We start from the raw sequence: 25676 nt of genomic DNA on the forward strand, positions 1-25676 counted from the left end.
GATGAACAGTTTCCTGTTCTAAGTAAAATTTAGAAATAATATATTTTAAAACATCATTAACTTACAGATCTATCTACAATTAGGAAAACACTGGCAGACAATATTAACTAAGAAAAATAAACTATAGTCTTGCACATTATTAATAATTCTTAATGAGTTTCCTACCTTTCAACATTTCATATCTGATTTTCAAACTCTCAGTTACCCAAATAGATAAAATAGATTCAAAAGCCATTAACGTAGATACGAATATTCCAACTAAGGGCTAGTTCTGCTTAAAATACAGGCAATAAATATAATTAGATACTATACATTATAATAACAATCCAGACTAGACCACAAATAAATGTACAGAACATGATTGCAACAAAGTGAATTGCCAAATATCAAAGGAGAGAACAGATTTACCGGAAAAGTTTCAAATGCATTTTATTCATAATGTAACCATATTCAAGATGCTAGAGGAAATGTCCATATTTGTGAGTTCTTGTTGGCAGAAATTCTTTATTCATTATCCTGTCCAGTCTCACGCTCAGAAGCCATCTTTGATTTGTCAGATGCTTCATATACTTGTATAATAAGCCTTAGGTGATTGATGATTTTCTTGTCTGCTGTTTTCATGTTAAAGCCCAACATCTTCATAATAGTTTCTCGAAAGTCAACAAGCTACAAAGAACCACCCCCCAAAAATCAAGATATGTCATGAGTTGATCACCTTACTATGTACAATGAAATATTAAGAAATTTAGTTTTATTAAACATTTCTTTATGAAGTATAACATATTCTACATTCAGATGTATTTTTAAGCTAAAAAAAAATCTATTATAAGAAATCTAAACTTACTTTTGTATTTTAAGATTTGTTTTTAGTTTTACAATTTTATAGGATAAACTTAATTTTATTGCTGCTTGTTTTTCATCCATGAGGTAATTATTTTGGGGGATTCTGATTTGCTGTAGGTAATAAGAGTCCCTGAAGTACATCTCTCTCCACCCATTCTCTAAACACTATAGTGATCAACAGGAGTAGATAAAATCATCCATAAATCATGCCTAAAGCACAAGTAGAGACTACCACAGACTTCATTCTGCATATAAGTGGGGAAATAAATATTCTAAACCAGCAAAGGCTAGTTCAGAACCCAAGCTGGAGTATGCAGCTAGATTCCTCCGGTGTCCCAGATTCAGGACAGTTCACAAAGGAGGAAATACTAAGAACAAGTCAGAACTGGTAGATCAGAACACTGGTGTCTGTGGAAGGAAAAGAAAGGTGCATAAAAGTATGTGACAGCAGAAAAGGCAGATCTAGAGGGCAAGGTTTCTGAGGAGGAAGGAAAGGAAGGAAAAGGAAAAAGCAAGCACTGGAAATTAGGGACTTATATAAACAAGAGAGTACTGCAGAAACAGACATCACATAAACCCCACCCCAAAATAAAAGGCTTGACTTCCTAAGTAAACTTTAAGAAGCTGCACTCATCATGTCAACGGAAGAGGGTGGTATTGAGTTAAGAAACCTAGTATGTAAACCCTGCCCTGCCCCCTAGTACTAAAATAGAAATACCTGAAATTGAGAGGGCAAGGCAATTAAAGGGATTTTAAAGTGAATAGTTGGCAAATACGCATTCAAAATTGTGATGAGAAGAAAACAGAAAAGCACAAACATCCGAACTGTTCAGGGCTCATAAGACCCTTTCTTGAGATTCTCTCTCCTGTCACAGAAACTCTAACCCTTTGGCTGTCAGTCAGACAGAAGTTGACTGAGAGATACCAAGAAGAAATGGTGACAAAGGCCTTATATTGAAGATTCCAGGTGCTGACCCATAGCCCAGGTGCATCTCTCTGCCTTCTTGGAGCTCTGGTTGTTTAACTCTGATTCCACAAGGCAATCAATTCTCTTTTGTCTAAGTTAGGGTAGTCTAAATTGAGGTGGGTGTTTATCACTTCAACTTAGAGAATTTTAATATAGTATTAAAAGAAAACAAACCTCTTCTTGTTTTCCCGGTACTTCTTCAAGTGTGCTCTTTGCTGTGCTGAGCTCAGGAGTGGCAGTTTCTAACATTTGATGGACCTTCTTTTTACCCCATCTTGCTTCTTGCTCATCAGAGTCTACTGTAGTGTTCAGGTCTGTTTCCATAGCTGCCTTCCCTTTCATTGCTTCAACTTTTGTTAGAGATTCCCTGAGCTTCTCAATTGTTTTGTCCTGTGAAGGTAGAGGTTGTGGGAAAGGAGAAGACTACGATTAGATTTCTTCTAAGTAACAGACAGGCATGATGCATGATAACTCATGCTTTTATACTTTCTTCCTCTCTCTTTTTCTTTTACGAGCTAGATAATGTAGAAAAAGAAAATCCCACAATTTATGAATTAAGAGGACATTTCTCCACTATGTTCATCAATAACCAATAGTTAATGAGAACTTTTATTAACTAGGCAGTTGGGATTTAAAGAGGTTTAACACATGTTCCATGTTCTCAAGAGTCTTAGTCTGTGGTAATCAAACACAGAAATAGAGAATAACTGGATACAGTAAGATTAAATATTCTTGATAAACTGGCAAAAAAAGTTGATCAATAAGTGTCTTTGGTTTCAGACATAAAATGTACTTTCGAAATACTACAACTGAAGCTTGATGTAGCGAAGATCCAAAGATACTCTGATTCTTAAGATGAGTGGTGGATTTACAACATCTAACTTTATTATTCTATATGTTTAGCTATATATATTATTTTTATGGGTGTAAAATAATTTTAAACTTCAATAGAAACATATAGCAAAAACAGTAACAGAACAAAAGTGAATTTTTGAAAGTCTCACGTCCTTTACTTACTTTAAGGATATTTACTCTTGTCAGTTGAGTTTTCATATTTTTATTTGACAATTTCAAGTCACTGAGCTGTTTCTGAAGTTTCTGAATTTTCTCCTCTAATCTTTGAGTTGTAACAGTCTGAAAATTCTGCTGAATATTCAGTAATGTTTCTTGCTTGTTGTCTTTCTCTAGCTGCTTGAATGCTTTGCCATGCTTATCCACCTGGGAAATCTTAGATTGAGAGTTTTCCTTTACAGAAATCAACAGTATTGAAATAAAGAAGCTATGCTTTAAGATGGTGTTCCACATTAGCATACCAGATCTACTCTAGACTGATAAATTATAGACTTAATTCTTATATAAATAGGATAGTTTTCACCATAAATACGCATTATAATAATTCAGAAAATAAAATATGACGGTAAAAGTGATGGCTTAATGCTAACAAGGGTACATTTAAGCAGACAATTTATAAACACCACATGATAGCATGTATTAGTTTAACTTTTCTAATAAGGTATGATTAGGAAATAATAAAATATTTAGATAAAGATTCAAGCAGAAAGATATCCTCTACAACATTATTTATAACATGAAGAAATACAAATGTCAAAAAATAATTAAATTACATGTGATTAATAATACATTTCATGTATTAAGAATTAATATATTTCTTTTTGGGGTTTTTTTCCCTTAATATATACATTTTATTGAAATTATAGTTGACTTACAGTATTTCAGGTACACAGTAAGGTGATTCGGTTATACGTATACACATATATTATTTTTCAGATTATTTTCCATTATAGGTTATTATAAGATATTGACTATTGTTTCCTGTGCTATACAGTAAACCTTCATTGCTTGTTACGTATCCTTTTTTTAAAATTATAAATCTAGCATTCCATTCTGATTAATAATTTCTTATAAATCAAGTTTTCGAAAATACTTACTAAGAGAAAATGCTAATGATATAGTTAAATGAAAGAAGCAGGATGAAGAAAAATTATGCCTGTCTCAGTTATGTTAAAATATTCATGCAAAATAGTCATAGTAAAATATACCTATATGTTAACACTGGTTATCTCAAAGTGGTAGAATTACTGGCTATTTTCATTGTATCCTTTCTACTATTTTGTACTTTGTAAAGTTACTACCAGAAAAGAGAGAGAAAGAGAAGAGGTGCAAATTTAATAAAGATACCACATATTTTCATTATACATAAACTAAAAATTAAGTTAAAATTAATAAAATATATTTAAAAGAATCACTAGTTCTTCCAATAAGAAAGCAGATACTCCAGGCGAGACCGGTTGAAGAAGGAAGAGAGGACTGCCCTGGTGGTGCAGTGGTTGAGAATCTGCCTGCCAGTACAGGGTACACAGGTTCGATCCTTGGTCCTGGAATATTTCCACATGCCAGGGAGCAACTAAGCCATGTCCCACAAGTACTAAGCCCACAAGCCGCAACTACTGAGCCAGTGTGCTGAAACTACTGAGCCCACTTGCCACAATTGCTAAAGCCCACTTGCTCTGGAGGCATGATATACAAGAGAAGCCACCTGAACAAGAGGCTTGTGCAGCACAACTAGAGAATATCCCCTGCCTGCTGCAACTAGAGAAAGCCTGCACCCAGCAATGAACACCCAGCGCAGCCAAAAATAATAAATAATTAAATACATTTTTTAAATTTTAAAAAAAGGAAGAGAAAATGAAAATACTATTAAGAAAGAGAAACATACAGAACTAATGTACATAAATTAGTTTTATAATGAGAAAAAAGTTACTTAAAATATTATTACAAATGTCTTAATCCATTAAAAAAATAAAACAAGTAACATATTAAGGAATAAGAATGAGAATGGCACCATTTTTCTTAAAAACACACTGGAAATCAGAAGACAATGGAGTAATGCCTTCAAATCTCTGTGTGAAAATAAAGTCTAAACCCAACTATCAACTGATCCTGAAGGTAAACAACAACAAAAAGACCTTGTAAGTTATTCACAGAATTTTTTCCCTCCAAGATACCATTTCTTAGAAATCTATTAGAAGATGTACCCCAACTTCTAAAATAAGAAAGTTAATCAAAAGAAAGGAAGACAAAAGATTCAGGAAACAGTGCAACCTAACCAAGAGACTGGAGAAGAAAAGTCACAGGATTATAGCTGTGCCCAGGCCCACAGAGCAAACAGTCCAGACTGATGCAAGAGAATTAAGGAGTCTGGATGAGAAAGAATGGGAGATTTTTATAGATTATAAGATCATCTGACATAGTACTGGGGAAAAACTAATAAGTGAATGTTGAAAATTATACATACGAAAATACAAGAAAACTATTAACTCTAGGAAAAATAACACACACTACTACAAGAAAGGAAATGTCACAAGAGTATAATACTGGGCATTTTGTAAACATTATTTAGTGTCATAGTGAAGTAAATGCTGATTAGGGGTTTAGCTAAAAATACTGACATAGATATACTGGGACGATAGAAGGTGGAGGGGGAAAGAGATAAGGCTTCATCTATCATATAATAGGAAGTCAACAGATAATGTCTAAAACAAATAACTCAAGACATAGCAATATAAGGGCTTCCCTGGTAACTTAGCTGGTAAGAATCCACCTGCAAGGCAGGAGATCCTGGTTCAATTCCTGGGTTTGGAAGATACCCTGGAGGAGGGCATGACAGCCCACTCCAGTATTCTTGCCTGGAGAATCCTCATGTATTGAGGAACCTGGCAGGCTACAGTCCTTGGAGTTGCAAAGAGTTGGACATGACTGAGCACCGAGTAAGCACAGCACAGCACACAGCAATATAAGCAAATTATTTAAGAAAATGGAGTTTACTACCAGAAAGAATAGCTAAAATGGTTAAAAGTAGTTCCCTCTGGGAAATAGGATAGGTGAAAGTACAGAAATGGGCTGCTGCTTTTCAATAGAAGATATGTGGTATATTTAATTTTTAAAAAATATATGTATGTATAATATATACATATAAGTGTAAAAGATAAAAAAATTCTCCTAAATAACTGCAGCTCAAAGAAGAAATGAAAATTAATAGAAAAATTATACACATTTATAAAATGCAGTGAAAGAACTTCATATAAAAATATACTGAAAAACTTACAGAGGAATATTTACAGCCTTTGCTGTTTTTATGAATTAAAACAAGGGAAACCTCCCCCCCAAAGAGCATATTCACATAAGGAAAAAGAGAAACAAGGGGTATAGATTTAATAAAGATACCATATATTTTCATTATGTATACATCAAAACTAAACTGGTAAAATGCATGTAAAAAAGAATCATTAGTTCTTTGGAAAGATAAAATAGATGTCCCAGGCAAGTCTGGTTAAGGAGGAAAGAGAGAAAGTGAAAACACACAATATTAGAAAGGAGAAACATACAGAACACACAGATACAGAAAACATGAAAATAATTCTAAACACTACTTTGTAACTCAGTGGCAATAAGTTGAAAACCTAAAAGAAATACATTGTTTCCTATAAAACAATATAATATTCAACTGTATCAAGAAATCCCTAGAACTCTAGTAAATTACTGAACTTAATAAGTAAATTCAGTAAGGTGGTGCATGCATACACGTGCGTGAGCTCAGTTGCACAGTCGTGTCCAACTCTTTGCGACCCATAGACTGTAGCCTGCCAGGCTTCTCAGTCCATGGGATTCTCCAGGCAAGAATACTGGAGTGGGTTGCCATTCCCTTCTCCAGGGGATCTTCCTGACCCAGGGATTGAACCCAGGTCTCCCGCATTGCAGGTGGATTCTTTACATCTGAGTCACCAGGGAAGCCATTAAACTTTTAAATACTGAGGAGACTTCCTGGTGGTCCAGTGGATAGGACTCAGCACTCTCACTGCCAGGGCCCTGGATTTGATTGCTGGTCAGGGAACAAAAATCCTGCAAGCTATGTGGTGCAACCAAAAGAAAAAAAAATACTCATACACTGTATTGAACTCATACACTAACTGAACACATTTAGAACTCAATCTCATAGAGAGAGGGGGCTTCCCAGGTGGCGCTAGCGGTAAAGGATCTGCCTGCCAATGCAGTAGATGCAAAGAGATGACGGTTCAATTCCCGGGTCGAGAAGATCCCCCGGACTAGGAAATGGCAACCCACTCCAGGATTCTTGCTGGAAAACTCCATGGACAGAGGGTCCTGATGGGCTACAGTCCATGGGGTAGCCAAGCAGAACACAACTAAGTGACTGAGCACACACACACACACCCATAGAGGGAGAAAGCACAAGCGTGGAAATACATATGTATGAACATACTTATTTCAGCATTATTTGTAGTGGCATAAAAAGTAGGAGTAAGAGAATGACCATCAATAGTTCTTAATAGGGAACTGGTTAAATAAGTTATATATATAGTATGGAATATTATGCAACTGTAAAGGAATGAGTTAAACCTGTATCTTTGGATCTAAGGAAAGACCATGAAGTACTTACTTATCAAGTAAGATGAGTATTTTGACTAGTACAGTCCCAATTTTGTAAAAATGTCAACATTTACATATATGTATATACTCATATATTTCCATAATCACTGCAATAGTTATAGAAGATACAGATACATTGGTTACTGAGGTGAAATAGGCAGAAAGAGGGTTAGAGAAGATTTTTATTGTTTTCAGCAAATCTTTTAGCATGGTTTCAAGGGTTGTGGAAAGCAGGTGCTGTTTATATATTCTTAAATTTTAACAACATATTTTAAAATTTGTATGTGGAAATGAATCATTGTCAACTACATTTTCAAGAGCAGAGGTAGATGCTGGATTCATCTTTGTGCTCTGGAGTGCATTGCCAATACCACTGTACCAAGCGCTGGAAGTTTTTAAAAACTGAGTGATCAAACTATATGGGGTCAATGAATGAATGAATGAATGGAATGACAAGACTCAGTAGTGAGTGAGTGAGTTTATACTCTGGGGCACAGCAAGTATAGAAATAGTATAGCATGGGTATGGGTATGACAAGCAATTCTGTGAAGAGGTAGTGAAATAGAATCAAAATCTCCTGAAAAACATCCTACCTATTCCCATTCCACTTTTAGGATTGACTTTATAGATGCTGAGTAGCAAAAAATAGAAAAGGAAATGGTCTATAAAGTAATTATTGAGGAATTTCACCAACAGCACCTTCCCAATGCCCACCATATCTGACACGGTAGCTAAAATTCCATCTTTAGAGAGTCATTCCTTTGAATTCATTTCCCTCTAATCTTGTTTTAAAAGTATATTAAGAAGTACATTGTTTATTAATGTATATGGCATCTAGAAAAATAGTACTGATGCACCTATTTACAGAGAAGAAATGGAGAGGCAGATGTGGAGAGTGGACTGGTGGACACAGTGGAGGAAGGAGAGGGTAGGACAAATTGAGAAAGTAGCACTGACATATATACACTACCGTGTGTAAAACAGGTAACTAGCAGGAAGCTGCTGTGTAACACAAGGAGCCCAGCCTGGCGCTCTGTGATGATCTAGAGGGGTGGAACGGGCGGGAGAGAGGCTCAAGAGGAAGGGAATATCTGTATTATTATTACTGATTCGCGCTGATGTATGGCAGAAACCACTACAACATTGTAAAGCAATTATCCTCCAATTTAAAAATACATATATCAACAAATTCCCTTACAATAAACATCAAATGTGTACAGTAGAAAAATGAGAGATATGGAATAAGGAGAGGTTTTTGATAAAATCAGAAGGTTCAAAATTTGTAGCAAAATTTCCTCCCTTTCCCACTATTAAAAAAGTACAAATAGCATAAATAGCTTTGAACATTAGATGATATAAGATGATCGTTTTCATTGTCAAAAAAATGTCTTATACTTCAGGAAATTCTTACTTTGCTCATGTCCAAATCTAATTTCCCTTGAAAAAGGTCATTAATAGCAATTTTTCCTTCCAGACATTTCAAGGGTCTTTTTTGTCCCATATACTTTTTCTCAGTGTTGGATAGTTCTCTAGCAGTTTCTTCAGAGTGATGAGATTGCTTCTCCAGTCGCTTAGTGAGCATCTGAATTTCCTGCTGGAGGACTTCAGCTCTCTGTAGGGGAAAAAAAAATAGATAAAACATCCCAATGGTCCATGATTTCTATTTTCAAAACTATGTGCAAGTTTTACTTATATCAACATTGTAGTAATGAAATTGAAAGACTCTTACTCCTTGGAAGGAAAGTTATGACCAACCTAGACAGCATATTAAAAAGCAGAGACATTCGTTTGCCAACAAAGGTCCGTCTAGTCAAGGCTATGGTTTTTCCAGTAGTCGTTTATGGATGTTAGAGTTGGACTATAAAGAAAGCTGAGCGCCGAAGAATTGATGCTTTTGAACTGTGGTGTTGGAGAAGACTCTTGAGAGTCCCTTGGACTGCAAGGAGATCCAACCAATCCATCCTAAAGGAAATCAGTCCTGGGTGTTCATTGGAAGGAATGATGTTGAAGCTGAAACTCCAATACTTTGGCCACCTGATGCGAAGAGCTGACTCATTGGAAAAGACCCTAATGCTGGGAAAGATTGAAGGCAGGAGGAGAAAGGGACGACAGAGGATGAGATGGCTGGATGGCATCACCAACTCAATGAACATGAGTTTGAGTAAACTCCAGGAGTTGGTGATGGACAGGGAGGCCTGGCATGCTGCAGTCCATGGTGTCGCAAAGAGTTGGACACGACTGAGTGACTGAACTGAACTGAACACTGTTACTAAATAGATGAATGGGGAAGATGTTTAAGAAGACTCAACATGTATAAGCTGGTTTAAAAAAAAAAGAAACAAAGGTTTGATATACAAAAATAAGACATTTTAGTGAGTACTGAGAAATAAAATAGTATAATGAATTTTAAAAGAGAGAGTGTAAAAAAATTATAACTGTACAATAAGCATACTACCGTGTAGCAGGTTTTACTAACACACTGCTGCTGCTGTTGCTGCTGCTAAGTCGCTTCAGTCGTGTCCGACTCTGTGCAACCCCATAGACGGCAGCCCACCAGGCTCCCCCGTCCCTGGGATTTTCTGGCAAGAACAGTGGAGTGGGTTGCCATTTCCTTCTCCAATGCATGAAAGTGAAGTCACTCAGTCGTGTCTGACTCTTCACGACCCCATGGACCGCAGCCTACCAGGCTCCTCCGTCCATGGGATTTTCCAGGCAAGAGCACTGGAGTAGGGTGCCATTGCCTTCTCCACTAACACACTGAATTTAAGCAATACCTATTTTCATTTGAATGTTAGGATGAACAGTGATGAAATTTTACTACAATAATTTGAACATAACAGGAGATATATCCACTTGAACTTGCTGGATCAATCTTTTGATAGACTTGACCAGTATATTCACACAAATGACTGACTTGATAATTTACTTCACTGCGCTGACTAAACTGACCAGTGTTTGGTCATGACAGAAACATCATCCTCATCACACCACTATTTTTAAACTAACATTCATTGAGCTTACACTGACCTGTACTAAGCATTTATTATGTATTAATCCATTTAATTCTTACAACCATTCTGTGGTACACGAACTATATCCCCCCCAAACCCACTCCCACTCCTGCCAAAATTTACAAAACTAAGGCACAGAGAGCATAAATAACCTGCCCAAGAGCACACATTTGGTAATCGCAGAGCTGGAATTCATACCCGGCCTCTCTGCTCTTAAACACACTATATTACCTCTATTGTGACGGACATCTTCGTCCCTCTTATCACTATAGTAATCAAATCAGAGCCACAGGGTTTACCGAATTAACATCAAAATCCACATCTTAAAACTAATTTGAAAACTCATCTGTTGATACACTTACAGACTTCCAAGATTGCTCATTTGCACCAGTCTCCAGAATGCTCTCTTTCACAGCTTCCTCTATGGCTGGTGTGGGTTCAACACTGTTGCTGGGAAGAGCAGACAGCTGACTGAGGAATTTCTGATAGTTGGATCGCGCTGTTTTAGTTTCCCAGTTGTATGAATGTGTAGGTCTATCTAACTCAGGTATTTGTTTTTCCTTATGGGTCAAATCTTGTTGACACTTATCCCAAATTTTCTGTCCATCTTTTGGTCCTTCAGAGCGAAAAGTGTTGTCTCTCTCAAACAGGATAGCTTCATCCTTATCCTAAATATACGAACACACGTGTTAAACTTCTCATTTGGAATTTAATATCGAGACTATCTATTTCTGTCCTTTTGAAATATAAGTATAGTCAAATACAGAACTTGAGGAGAAAAGGCTCTCTATAGAAACAAAGAGTTACAGAGTTATAAGAGAGAGAAGAACATACTCATAAGAGTAAACTAGAACATCAAGAGGTATTAAAATACCTCTTGGGGGGCATATGGGAAGGGCAAAAAAAGTGATGTTATGGAGAAAGTATTTTGAGAACACAGGAAGTTTAACTTAGAGAAGTGGCTAACCAACTGCTCCAGTTTATGAAGGAACTGTTTACAGAATATTTTGAGGTAATAAATGTAGAAGGAATGATAGAATTTCACAGCTCAGCATTTTGGTTCTCCTAACAAAATAACTGATTCAGGCAAGGATCATCAATGAATGCTAAGACTAAGTGAAAAGTTGGCAGGGAAGTGTATATTTTCATAAAGACTTAACTATGATTATAGAACATCATTTAATAGTAACAGTTTTGATAATGTAAAATCATAAATAAGTCACATTTCTTTCCCCCAACCTTTCCCTTGTAAGCACCCTGCTTTCACTATAAACAGGAAAAAATAAAAGATAATGCAATACTACTCCTTCACCCTACTTCTCCCAGGAAGATTCTGCCTTTATAAATTCTTTTCACCTTCAATTATGAAAACTGAGTAAATAAGTTTACTTTCTGGACTTTTTGTCTTGTGAAACTGGGAGACAGAAGGGGAGCTAGAGTTGTTAAAGTAATGATGGGTTTGTCTCACTAAAAGCCTAGGGGTAAAAAAAGAGGTAGAATAAAAGAGCAGTGGATGAAAAGGTCAGAGCTACACAGACTGGTGTGGGAGAGTTTTTCAGAGATATGACAGAGAAGTGAAAAACATAGAAAGTGTTACTGTGAATTACTTGAAAGAGGTAATTAAAAATTGGAATTACTTTAAACTGAAAGTAGTTGCTGAATTTTTTAAGTGGAACCCCTCATATTAATTGGATCATGATGGACCTTATTTTACATTCAGAATATTATAAACCTGGAGAAGGGCATGGCAACCGACTCCAGTATTCTTGCCTCGAAAATTACACAGACAGAGGAGCCTGGCGGGCTACTGCCCACGGGGTTGCAAAGAGTCAGACATGACTGAAGCAACTAAGCATGCATATAGTAAACAATTAAAGTCTATGATTTCAGAATAAACTTTTACCACTTCCTTGACAGCAATTCATCTCCCATCCTCCTTCAACATTCCTCCATAAAACTTCTATTCATCCTGTGAATTGCTATCTACTAGGGACCAGGCTAACTTCTTCCTTCTAAACCCAACTCATGCATGCATACATCTAGATTTCAGTATCCAGTGTAGATGATCCACCAGTTTAGTTTTGTGACCCTTATTCCTCAGTTTCAATGACTTTCTTCTACACCCCTATTCAATCCTTATACCCAAATCCAAAAACCCAGATTTTGTCAGCAGCAGGAACTACCCCATACCAGAAATTTAAAACTTCAATATTTCACTCTCTAACCACCACCTCCTCCCAGTTCTCTCACAGCTCCATTCTCTCTAACCTCCTCTTTAGTATCACAGAGACCTTCAGATCTGCCTTGCACTTTCTCTCCATACTTCAGAAATGCTTTCAGTTCACCGTGCTGTATGGCTTCCTTTTATCCTCCACAAGAAGAGGACCAACAGACCACTCAACATTTGCCAATTATCTCTTGGAATAACATAAAGTAACAAAAATCCTTTTTCTTCAAAAATCAATCAAAATTTGTTCTCACCTTTGTCATGAAACTATCCAAGGAATCTTCTTGTTCTTTCATACTCATATAAGGGGTGAATCTGTTAGCACCTGCTAACTTTTTCTCCAAAAGGTCTGCTTTTTGCTCTGCTCTTTTTCTTTCAATCAGATGTACTCTGTGTAAGATATTGGCAGGTAACAATATCATGAAACTAATTTTTCAAACTTCAAATAATAACAAGAAATATCCCCATGTAAAACAAATTAAATATGTGTATCAAGTAAAAATGTATGCCTTATGAAAAGAGCTGTGCAAGTTCCCAAATTATTTCTAGGAAGAGATGAGAAATGGCAGAGAAATGGAGAGAATGATTCAATGTTAAGTCTGTAGTAGTTCCCCTGGGAGAGGTCAATTTTGAAACCACTCTTTTTCAAGAGGAAATTTGAGTATGAATATGTCTCTGCTACTATGATAATATTGTGATGATCAGGAGGTTCCACATGGGTACAAGTACCATGGGCCTGTATTTGCAAGTTCCACATCCATGGATTCAAGCAGCCATGGATTGAAACTATTCAAAAAATTTTTTTTTCAGAAAGTTCCAAAAAGTGAAACTTAAATTTGTCTTAAACCAGCAACCATTTACATAGGATTAGCTATTACATGTAATCTAGAGTTGATTTAAAGTACACAAGAGATGTGCATAGGTTATATGCAAATACTGTACTATTTTATATAAAGGATTTAGCATGTGCAGATTTTGGTAGTCTCAGGGGTCCTAGAACCATCCCCTGCAGACACTGAGGCACAAGGGATGAAGGACAACTGTATTCCCATTTTAGTAACACCCTCATGGGCTCTCCAACTGAATCCCTGAATAGAGTTTCAAGAAAGGTGAAGGAATTAGAAATGGTACAATAGAAAACAGCATATGTAAAAATTTGTTTTATTATTAAATACAAACAACTAATTATTTGGTTCTTGTTTTGATTAACAATTGATAGGTTTGATAATATTTTCTACCTTGAAGTTAAATTAAAGTTTCAGTCCACTTTCCATGTTTGTTATATTCTTTTCTATAGAGGATTTCCATCCTACAGAATTAGTGAATATGGGTCAGGTCAAAGAAAATATCTGAATTATCTCAGAGAAAATATAATTCAATAAAATTATATTGGAGACATGTAGGTCACACTCAAAAGGTCATTCCTTGTAATTATAGCCTTAGAATGAGAGTAGACACGGAATGAGATAGAAACAATACTTTAAAAAATACCTCCCAGGAAATTTTGAAACCTGATGAAAAACATCAATTGATAGATTAAGTAAATTCTGCAAATCCAAAGTAGGATAGATACAAAGGCACCACACAAAGACATATCATCATCAAATTTCTACCAATTAAAAGTCAGAGAAAAAGCATATATTACCTTCTAACATATAGCTATAAGACTGAACACTGGCTTTTCAAAGAGAAACTATGTAATTCAGAAGATAACTGAAGAATACTTTAGAGTGCAGAAAGAAAAAATACTGGCAACCTAGAGCTTTATACTCATTAAAAAAAAAAAAAAACCCTTTCAGAAGGAAAAATGGAAAAATTCATCCTTAGAAGAACTGCATTAAATTGCAGAAAAATTACAGGCAATTTTTCAAAATACAGGAAAACCATCCCTGGTGGCTACACAGAACTGTAGAAAGGAATGAAAAGCACCAGGAGTGAGTGTGTGGGTCAATAAAAATTAATACTGAAAATTAATATCTTATGAGATTTATAACATTTGGAAAAGTAAAATGTATCATAACAATAGTACAGGAGCATAAGATGGGTAAAGTAGAGTTACGTTGTTATAAGATTTCTATTTTCAGATAACATAACAGTACTAATCTAGACTTTAATTGTAATCACAAGGTCTAAGGTAAAAAGTTAATGATGATTTAAAAGATATTTAACCTTGCTTACAGTTTCCTTTTGTTGTGCAAAAGCTTTTAAGTTTTATTAGGCCCCATTTGTTTATTTTTGCTTTTATTTCCAATATTCTGGGAGGTGGGTCATAGAGGATCCTGCTGTGATTCATGTCGGAGAGTGTTTTGCCTATGTTCTCCTCTAGGAGTTTTATAGTTTCTGTTCTTACATTTAGATCTTTAATCCATTTTGAGTTTATTTTTGTGTATGGTGTTAGAAAGTGTTCTAGTTTCATTCTTTTACAAGTGGTTGACCAGTTTTCCCAGCACCACTTGTTAAAGAGGTTGTCTTTTTTCCATTGTATATCCTTGCCTCCTTTGTCAAAGATAAGGTGTCCATAGGTTCGTGGATTAATCTCTGGGCTTTCTATTCTGTTCCATTGATCTATATTTCTGTCTTTGTGCCAGTACCATACTGTCTTGATGACTGTGGCTTTGTAGTAGAGTCTGAAGTCAGGCAGGTTGATTCCTCCAGTTCCATTCTTCTTTCTCAAGATTACTTTGGCTATTTGAGGTTTTTTGTATTTCCATACAAATTGTGAAATTATTTGTTCTAGTTCTGTGAAAAATACCGTTGGTAGCTTGATAGGGATTGCATTGAATCTATAGATTGCTTTGGGTAGTATAGCCATTTTGACAAATATTGATTCTTCAGCAAGGTGAAAAGACAGCGCCGCCAGATTGGGAGAAATAAATAGCAAATGAAGCAACAGACAAGGAATTAATCTAAAATATACAAGCAACTTCTGAAGCTCGATTCCAGAAAAATAAATGACCCAATCAAAAAATGGGCCAAAGAACTAAACAGACATTTCTCCAAAGAAGACATACAGATGGCTAACAAACACATGAAAAGATGCTCAACATCACTCATTATCAGAGAAATGCAAATCAAAACCACAATGAGGTACCATTACACCAGTCAGGATGGCTGCTATCCAAAAGTCTACAAGCAATAAATGCTGAGAGGGTGTGGAGAAAAGGGGCCCTCTTACACTGTTGGTGGGAATGCAAACTAGTACAGCCACTACGGAGAACAGTGTGGAGATTTCTTAAAAAACTGGAAATAGAACTGCCATATGGCCCAGCAATCCCACTTCTGGGCATACACACTGAGGAAACCAGATCTGAAAGAGACACATGCACCCCAATGTTCATCGCAGCACTGTTTATAATAGCCAGGACATGGAAGCAACCTAGATGCCCATCAGCAGACGAATGGATAAGGAAGCTGTGGTACATATACACCATGGAATATTACTCAGCAATTAAAAAGAATATATTTGAATCAGTTCTAATGAGATGGATGAAACTGGAGCCCATTATACAGAGTGAAGTTAAGCCAGAAAGATAAAGAATATTACAGCATACTAACACATATATATGGAATTTAGAAAGATGGTAATGATAACCCTATATGCAAAACAGAAAAAGAGACACACATGTACAGAACAGAATTTTGGACTCTGTGGGAGAAGACGAGGGTGGGATGATCTGAGAGAACAGCATTGAAACATGTATATTATTTATAGTGAAACAGATCACCAGCCCAGGTTGGATGCATGAGACAAGTGCTCAGGCCTGGTGCACTGGGAAGACCCAGAGGAATCGGGTGGAGAGGGAGGTGGGAGGGGGGATCGGGATGCAGAATACCTGTAACTCCATGGCTGATTCATGTCAATGTATGACAAAACCCACTATAATATTGTAAAGTAATTAGCCTCCAACTAATAAAAATAAATGGAAAAAAAAAAGAATCCACCTGCCAATTCAGGGGACACAGGTTTGACCTCCGGTCTGAGAAGATTACATTTGCCATGGGGCAGCTAACAATTGAACCCATAAGCCACAACTACTAAAGCCCACACACCTACAACAACAAGAAAAGCCACCACAATGAGAAGCCTACACATCGCAGCTAGAGAGTAGCCTCTTCTCACTGCAACTAGAGTAAGCCTGCACACAGCAATGAAGAACCAGCCAGCCAAAAATAAATGAATAAATAAATTAGTCAAAATGGATCAAAGATAAAATTTTAAGTATTAAAACAGTAACTATTAAAATAAAACATATGTGTAAACCTTTGTGATACTAGATTAGGTTTCTTTGCTATAACACCAAAGACACAAAATGACAAAAGAAAAAAAAGGTAAGCTTCATCAAAAATTTTTAGAAAACAGCCTGGAAGTTGCTCAGTTAAACACAGAGTTACTTTACAACCCAGCAATTCTACTCCTAAGGCATTTAACTAAGAGAAATAAAACTTACAGTCATGTAAGAGTTCACACAACAATGTACATAACAGCTCATTCATAAAGTCCCTTGCAAAGGAAGCAACCCAATGTTCATCAACTGATGAATGGACAAACAAAATGTGGTATAACCTTATAATGGAATATTATTCAGCCATAAAAAAATTAAGTACTGATTCAGGCTAAACATTGATGTATCTTAGAAACACTGTGCTAAATTAAAGAAGTCAGACACAGAGGCCATATATTGTAACATTTCATTCATATGAAATGTCAAGAAAAGGCAAGCCCATAGAGAAAGACAGTAGACTGCTGGTTGTCAGAAACTAGAGAGAGTGGACTGGGGAGTAACTATTAGGAGACATGGTATTTTTAGGGGTTGATGAAAGTGTTCTAGAATTAGAGCGTGGTGATGTTTGTACAACCCTGTGAATATACTAAAAACTACTAAACTGTATGCTGCAAAAGGGTGAATTTTAATGGAATGGAAATTATATCTCAATTAAAAATTTAATTTTGAGTCAGGTATGTTAATTTTGTTAGATTTAAATTCTGTGATCAGTCAGGAGTATGAAGTTCATATAATATTTGTAAGCTTATGAAAAATGAATGACATTTTTGAAAACAAACTAGAAAATTCCCTACCTTAGAAGATTTTCTAGTTCTGTAATTCTTTCAGTTAGATCCCAGTTGCCTCTTTCAAGACTCTGAATACTGGTGTTTTTCAAAGATTTAATTCTGGTTAGAGAAGCAGTAAGTTCCTCTAAGTCCTTGATATCGTCTTTCAGGGACATTATCCGGAATGACTGTTGCACATTATTTTCTTTGTAAGTTTCTAGCTCACTCTTCATCTCTTGCAATGAAGTTTCTTTTATGAAAAGTTTGTTTCGAAGATTTCTTAGCTAATGAGAAAAGACAAGTGTTATTTTAAAGTCATTTATAATTTTGGCTTTAGAAAATCCATGATTTTAAAATCATTATCAGCATTTAAATTATACATTACACAATAAAATGAGGATTTCTGAATCTCCTAACAGTAGATTCCAATATTAAATATGCTTAAAAAATCTTATCAGGGCCTCCCTGGTGGTCCAGTGGTTAAGAATCTGTCTTGCAATGCAGGGGACATGGGTTTGATCCCTGGTCTGAGAAGATCCCCAAAATGCTGTGAGGCAACAAAGCCTGTGAGCCACAACTAGAGAAAGCCTATGTGCAGCAACAAAAGACCCAGTACTGCCAAAAATATATAAATTTTTAAAAAATCATATCAAATTGATACAAAAGATTTGGAATAAGTAATTTTATTCTCATCAGCATTAAACTTATGGCTCCCTAGGGGTAAGGAGGAGAGGGATAAATTGGGAGACTGAATTTTACATATACATACTACTATATATAAAATAGATAATAAGGACCTACTGTATAGCACAGGGACCTCTAATCAATATTCTATAATGACCTATATAGGAAAATAACCTAAAACAGAGTAGATACATATATAACTGATCCACTTTGCTGTACACCTGAAATTAACCCAACATTGTAAATTAACTATAATAAAATTTTTTTCTTTCATCTGTTTAATTTTTTTTTTCATTTATTTTTATTAGTTGGAGGCTAATTACTTTACAATACTGTGGTGCACTGGGAAGACCCAGAGGGATGGGATGGGGAGGGAGGCGGGAGGGGGAATTGGGATGGGGAACACATGTAAATACATGGCTGATTCATGTCAATGTAGGGCAAAAATAATAAAAATTTAAAAAAAAAATAGTTTGATACATGTAGTGGAATATTCATGAAAGTCTGAAAAAATTACAGCTTGTATAATGAAAAACTGTGATTGAGAAATATTTTGATTAAAAAGTCATAACTTTATGAACTACAAAAGAAATCAAAAACACCACTCTTGCATTACAGGCATACCTCAGAGATACTGCAGACCACTGATGCATGAAAATTGTATTAGCAGGCATGAAAACAAATTTAACCTCATTGTACATCTCCATCAGAGCTCTTGGGTGACCAAGAGCAATAATATTTTGAAATGACTTTTTTTCTCAACAGTAAAACTCAACAGCAGGTTTAAAATACTCAGTTACCCCATGTTGTAAACAAATGTGCTGTCATCCAGGTTTTGTTGTTCAATTTACAGAGCACAAGCAAAGTAGATTTAGAATAATTCTCAAGGGTTCTAAGACTGGGAATGATCATTGGCTTCAAGTGAAAGTCACCAGCTGCATTAGCCTCTAATGAGAGAGTCAGCCTGCCCTTTGAAGCTTTGAAGCCAGGCATCGACTTCTCTCAAACTATGAAAGCCCTAGATGGCGTCTTCTTCCAACAGGAGGCTGTTTTGTCTACATTGAAAATTTGTTGTTTAGTGTGTCCACCTTCATCTTGATCTTAGCCAGATCGTCTGGATCTTATTGCAGCTACTATGTCAGCACTTGCTGCCTCACCTTGTACTTTTATGTAATGGAAAGAGCTTTTTCCTTAAACCTTATAAACCAACCTCTGCTAGCTTTAAACTTTTCTTCTGCAGCTTCCTTACTTCTCTTAGCCTTCCTAGAACTGAAGAGAGTTGGGACCTTGCTCTGGATTAGGCTCTGGCTTAAGGGAATGCTGGGGCTGGTTTGATCTCTCTCCAGATCACAAGGACTTTATCCATATAATCAATAAAGCTGTTTCACTTTCTTATCGTTTGTGTGTTCACCGGAATAGCACTTTTAATTTCTTTCAAGAACTCTTCCTTTGCATTCACAGCTAAGCTGACAGTTTGGGGCAAGAGGCCTAGCTTTCAACCTGTCTCGGGTTTTGACTTGCTTTCCTCACTGAGCTTAATCATTTCCAGCTTTTGATTTAAAGTGAGAGATGTGCAACTCTTCCTACCACTTTAACACTTATATGTCATTGTAAGGTTATAAATTGGCCTAATTTTAAAATTGTTGTATCTCAGGGAATAGGGAGGCTGGAGGAGAGGGAGAGAGAGGGAATGGCAGGTAAATGGAGCAGTCAAAACTCCCAATATTTACCAACTAAGCTCACTATCTTATATGGGTACAGTTCATGGTGCCCCAAAATAATTACAATAGTAACATCAAAAATCACTGATCACAGATCACCACAACAAATATAACAATGAAAAAGTCTGAAATATTGCAAGAGTTATGAATATGTGACACAGAGGCACAGAGTGAGCAGATGCTAGTGGAAAAAGAACGCTGACAGACCTGCTCAATGCAAGGCTGCCACAGACCTTCAATTTATAAAAAACACAGAATCTGTGAGGTGAAATAAAGTGGAACACAATAAAAGAGGTCTGCCTGTTATCATTTATGTTAAAGAATCCAAATTTCTTAATAGCTTGATGCTGGATTTGGACATAATGAAACCTGAAATATATTCAGAACTCAACAAAATTTAGGTACCCCAAACCTCAGATACAGCTTGTTCATAAAAACTGTCAACAAAGGATTTATATAGAATATAAATATATTAGATATTTAGAATAGAATATATTAATATAAAGAACTCTAAATTCTCAGAAAACGATCTGATTAAAAAACTGGGCAAAAGACTTGAACAGAAATTTTACCAGAAAGGATATATGGATGGCAAACAAGCACATAAAAATAGATTTAACATCACCAGTCATTAAGGATATGCAAACTAAAGCCACAGTGGGATAACACTCCCTATGTATTAATATTAAAATATATAAAATACAAAACAGGGACAACACCAGAACCTGGTGAGGATGCAAAGAAACTGGATCACTCATATGTTGCTGGTAGGAAAATAGAACAGTCCAGATACTCTAGAAAATTGTTTGGCAGTTTCTTATAAAACTAAATATGCAAATACCATATGACCCAGCTATTGTATTTTGGAGCACTTATCCCAGAGAAATGAAAAATTATGTTCACACAAAAATCTGTACATGAATGTTCATAGCAACTTTACTTTTGATAGCTAAAAAACTGGAAGTTATCCAGGTATTTGTCAACAAGTGAATGGTTAAACAAACTGTGGCATATACATACCACAATCTCAGCAATAAAAAGGACCAAACTATTGATACAACAGCTTGAATAAATCTCCAGGAAATTATGCCGAGTGAAACAAGCCAATCTAAAAAGGTTGGATATGCGTGATTCTATTTGCAAAACATTTTAAAAAACAGCTTTATTGGGGTATAATTCATAGATTTATCCATCTAAAGCACACAGCTGAATGGTTTTTGGTATATTCATAGAGTTGTGTAGCCATACTGAACTTTTTTTTTTTTTTACTTTTTAAATTGAGATATAACCTACACACTGTAAAATTCACCCTTTATAGTATACCATTCAGTTTTTAGTATATTCACAGTTGTGCAACCATCACTGTGATCTAATTCCAAAACATTTTCATTATCCCTTAAAGAAATCCCATACCCATTAGTAGTTACCTCCAACTCAGCCCCTGGCAACCACTAATCTGTTCTCTGTTTCTATGGATTTGCCTATTCTGGAGATTTTATATAAAGGGAATCACAGAATATGCTGTCTCTTGTGACTGGCTTTTTTTCACTTACCATAGTGTTTTCAAGGTTCATCCATGTAAGCATCAATTAGTACTTCATTCCTTTTCATGGCTAAATAATATTCTACTATGTGGATATACCACATTTTGCACATTTACTCATCAATGGATATTTGTATTATGTCTACTTTTTGGTTTTACAGAAAATGCTATAATGAACATTCATTTACAAGTTTTTATGTGAAAATATTTCTAATTCTCTGTGTTTCTACCTAGGAGTGTGACAGTTGAGTCATATGGTAACTCTATGTTTAGCTTTTTAGCATATAACTTTTTTTTCCCCAGTATATAGTGTTTTTCAAATGACAGCATTTTAGAAATGGTGAAGAGATTAGTGGTTGCCAGGAGTTGGGATGGGAAGGAAGTGGATGTGCATATCAAATGGCAATATGAAGGATCTTTGTGCTGTTAAAACTAATTGTTCAGTATTTTGACTGATTATTTAGAACATAATACACACAAATGAGTACAAGTAAAACTGGGGAAACCTGAATAATACTGGTGGATTGTATTGCATCAATGTCAATATTTAGGCTGTTACATTTACAGTTTTGCAAAATTTGGGAGAAACTGTGCAAAGTTTACAATGAATATCTCTGTATTATTTCTTAAAACTGCAAATGAATCTATAATTATCTCAATAAAAAGTTCAACTAAAATTAACAATAACTGGTTCTCATGATTTTTTTCTTTAGCTGCAAAATTTATGTTGCCTCCATTCACCCCCTCCAGAACTGGTGCATTCACCAGGTTTCTATTATCTGCCTTGTTACTACACTAAGGGAAAAAAAATCTGCAAAAACAGTCATATTGCCCTCATAAACAGAAGTTTCCTTGAAAATCAAATTAAAAATACTGGCAAAACACATTAAATTTATCTTAAATTTAAGACAGTAGGCCTTATTATACATATTGTCAGTAATTTTTTTAAACAAGTTGTTAGCTCGCTTCAATGAGCCTCACGGCTCTTGCGATCTTAGTTCCGAGACCAGGGATCTAACCCAGTCCTCCTGCAGTGGAAGTGCCAAGTCCTAACCACTGGACCACCAGGGAATTCCCTGTTTAACTTTTATGACTACAGCAGCCTTCCTAGCACTATGCAAGAGTTTTAGCTCAATATCATATTGCCTAAATTAGACGATCCAATCACCAACTGAATTCTTTAATATTTATCTCATCTGTATCTGACTTTTCCTAAATATAGTTTTTTGCACCTGTTTCTCCATTATTGGACAGAAACACATGGTAATTATTTTTGTATGTCCCACAAAGAGACAATTATAACAAAAGACTTAAATGTATGCATGAAGAGAAAAATTGTCTCATCAAGACAATTGTGTTACTATAGGATTAAATAATAGGTTTTTGGGAAAGGGAAAGATGACTCAAGCTGAAGGTATTCTATTGTAACTAACAGACTTCTTTAAAATTTGGTTTTTATTTTATTTATTGAAGTTTTTTTTTTTTTTTTTTTTTTCATTTTCTTTTGGCAGCACAGCTTGTAGGATTTTAGTTCCTGACCAGGGACTGAACTCAGACCCTTGGCAGGAGAGTATGGAGTACTAACTACTGGACCACCAGGGAATCGTTTTGTTTTTGTTTTTGTTTTTTTTTAAAAGCTTGGAGTTAAATTGTCACTGATTTTTATTAAATTTAGAAAATAGCAATGTGAGTTGTGAAACTTTTTCAAGTATATAGCCTCTAAAATCAATTCACAACGAGACCTTGTAGAACCTTTTAGATATCTATTTTGACAAACAAAAAATATGTGTAGGTACCAAATGCTTTGTGTACATGTAAAAAATTGCTTTTAAGAAGTACTTGGAAATTCTATATGAATAGAATTCATTCTATATGAATAGCTTACATATTTTCTTTAAATCTGTTTAAAGGTTTTTTATGAATTAGAGATAGACATAAAACCCTGGACACAGTGACCAAGTGAGGACACAGAAAACAGATGACCATCTACAAGCCCAGGAGAGAGGCCTCAGAAGAAACTAACCATCTCATCATGTAAAAAAAAAAAGTAATTATGTGAGGTGATGGATGTTATTAATCAACCTTATTGTGGTAATCATTTCACAACACATATGTACATCAAATCACCACACTATACATCTTAAATTTACACAATGTTATGTCAGTTATATGGCAATAAAGCTGGGGAACACATTAAAAAGAAGAAGAAACTAGCCCTGTTGACACCTTATATTGGACTTCTCACCTCCAGAATTGTGAAAAAGTAAATTTCGGTTATCTAAGCCAGCCAGTCCATGGCACTTTAGTACAGCAGCCCAAGCAAACCAATATAGAAGCAACAGATAGCTACTTATTCAGAAGGCATTATTCAATGTCCCACAATAAAAGCACTCAGAACATTTTACTTAAAGATAACCATAGAAGCAATACAGACTCGCATCCACATTATGTTACCTTTAACAATGACAATGGCCTTGGGATTCCAATCTTGATTATCAATCTCCTGCAACAAATATTTTAGGGTACTAGAGTTCAGCTAAAAAATTCCTGCAAGTATCCTTTAGTTCATTGCAGGGTATCAAAGGCAAAGTCAGGGCACTTCTTACAAATGTGGTTTCTTTTTCATCTGTTGATACTACTCAGATGTTTCATCAAGTATTTAATAAGATTAGTAGATATTTGCCATTTGGCACTTTACTGAAAGTGAGAACTCATCCTTTCCATCGGAAAAATGCTTAATACATGTAACTATTGTCTTCCCAGGTGGCGCAGTGGTAAAGAATCTGCCTGCCAGTGCAGGAGACATGAGAGACACAGGTTCAATCCCTGGGTTGGGAAGATCCCCTGGAGTAGAAAATGGCACCCCACTCCACTATTCTTGTCTAGAAAATTCCATGGACAGAGAAGCCTAGTGGTCTACAGCCCCTGGGGTCACAAAGAGTCGGACACAAGTGAACATGCACAGGCAGATTATTATTATGTACATTTTGAGAATGGCAGTTCCTATGTCATTCAGTAATCACTCAAAAGCAGCAACATGTACCATCTCCAAAGGGATTTCTCTGGCAAAAGATAGATTTGGATCTACATTAGTGCCCCTCAGTGATAAAAGGGTTCAGTATTGAGGGAAAAAACGCAAAACTGAGTTTAGATAAAACTTGGAGACTTTTATCAGAATGTTTCTCTCCCTACAGAGGATATAATTTCCCGTGGTGTTTTATTTTCAAGTAATCCATATACCTCAGCTAAAAGATTCTTGTTTTTCACCAACAAACCAGCAAGGTCAGGATGGACTGAGTCAGTTGCCCTTTTGGTGCACTTGACTGGGTTCCTGGTGGGAACCACTTCAAGAGGTGGGTTAAGACAAGCCTACAAAAAGAAATTTCAAATTAATTAGCTAAACATGTACCCTATAATAAAAACTGCACTGTTTTAACCCACAAACTCAAATAAGTAACTCTAAAATACAACTTTAAATATTCGTTTTGAAAAAATAAAATAAAATAAAATATTCATTTTGAGGTAGTATCCTAACAAATGAAATAGGTCTCAAAAAGTAGCAAGTAACATGATAACCTAAAAGTCTACTGTACATTTCTCTAAAAATTCTTACCCAGCAATTTATAATACCAGCCATAAGTAAATGCAGCACATCTAATAAATATAATTTCTGAGAGCATAAGAAAGAAAGCACACATAAAATGTCAGAAAATCTTAATTCACACCTAATAAAGCCTTTACAGAAACTTAAACTATTATAAGGTCACTGGCAAAAGATTTACCAGTATTTGTTTTATTTTTATTATAAGTAAATTCCTATGCTTATATCTTATACAAACTTATTTTTTAAAAAAATCTGATTTCAGTAAATCAACATCAATTTTGTGTTTCTTTCACACTTTACTGAGAGTAAAACTTAGGGAGATTTATCTGTACTACAATATCTCCTCCTCTTACCAAAAGAGACTATATAATGTTCTAAATTTAATTAGCATAACTGGTTAAGAACAAGGTTTATATTATTCAAATGAAACCAAGAAAAATATATTCATCTAAATCTCTAAAAAGTGTATAAATGTATCACATGGTACTTATTGTATTAAAAAAATAAAATGCATTTTTCTAAAGTTATCAGCTTTTAAAATTTTATTCTTACCAAGATAC

General features: G+C 35.4%; 1 protein-coding gene across 1 annotated transcript in view; it reads right to left on the reverse strand.

The window, feature by feature from the left end:
• Positions 1-474: 474 nt before the first annotated feature.
• The window catches only part of LOC122443749 (coiled-coil domain-containing protein 170-like), a 39870-nt gene continuing 14668 nt past the window's right edge, over positions 475-25676 (reverse strand). Inside the window, exons 2-9 of the mRNA XM_043472274.1 lie at positions 24753-24881; positions 17592-17848; positions 12769-12904; positions 10650-10955; positions 8688-8888; positions 2828-3055; positions 1985-2200; positions 475-666 (exon numbers count right to left, since the gene is read on the reverse strand). Of these exons, the coding sequence (XP_043328209.1) occupies positions 505-666; positions 1985-2200; positions 2828-3055; positions 8688-8888; positions 10650-10955; positions 12769-12904; positions 17592-17848; positions 24753-24881 (1635 nt within the window). The 3' untranslated portion in view covers positions 475-504. The remainder of the gene's footprint in view (positions 667-1984; positions 2201-2827; positions 3056-8687; positions 8889-10649; positions 10956-12768; positions 12905-17591; positions 17849-24752; positions 24882-25676) is intronic.

The sequence above is a fragment of the Cervus canadensis genome, chromosome 6 (assembly GCF_019320065.1).
Source record: "Cervus canadensis isolate Bull #8, Minnesota chromosome 6, ASM1932006v1, whole genome shotgun sequence".
Taxonomy (NCBI): Eukaryota; Metazoa; Chordata; class Mammalia; order Artiodactyla; family Cervidae; genus Cervus; species Cervus canadensis.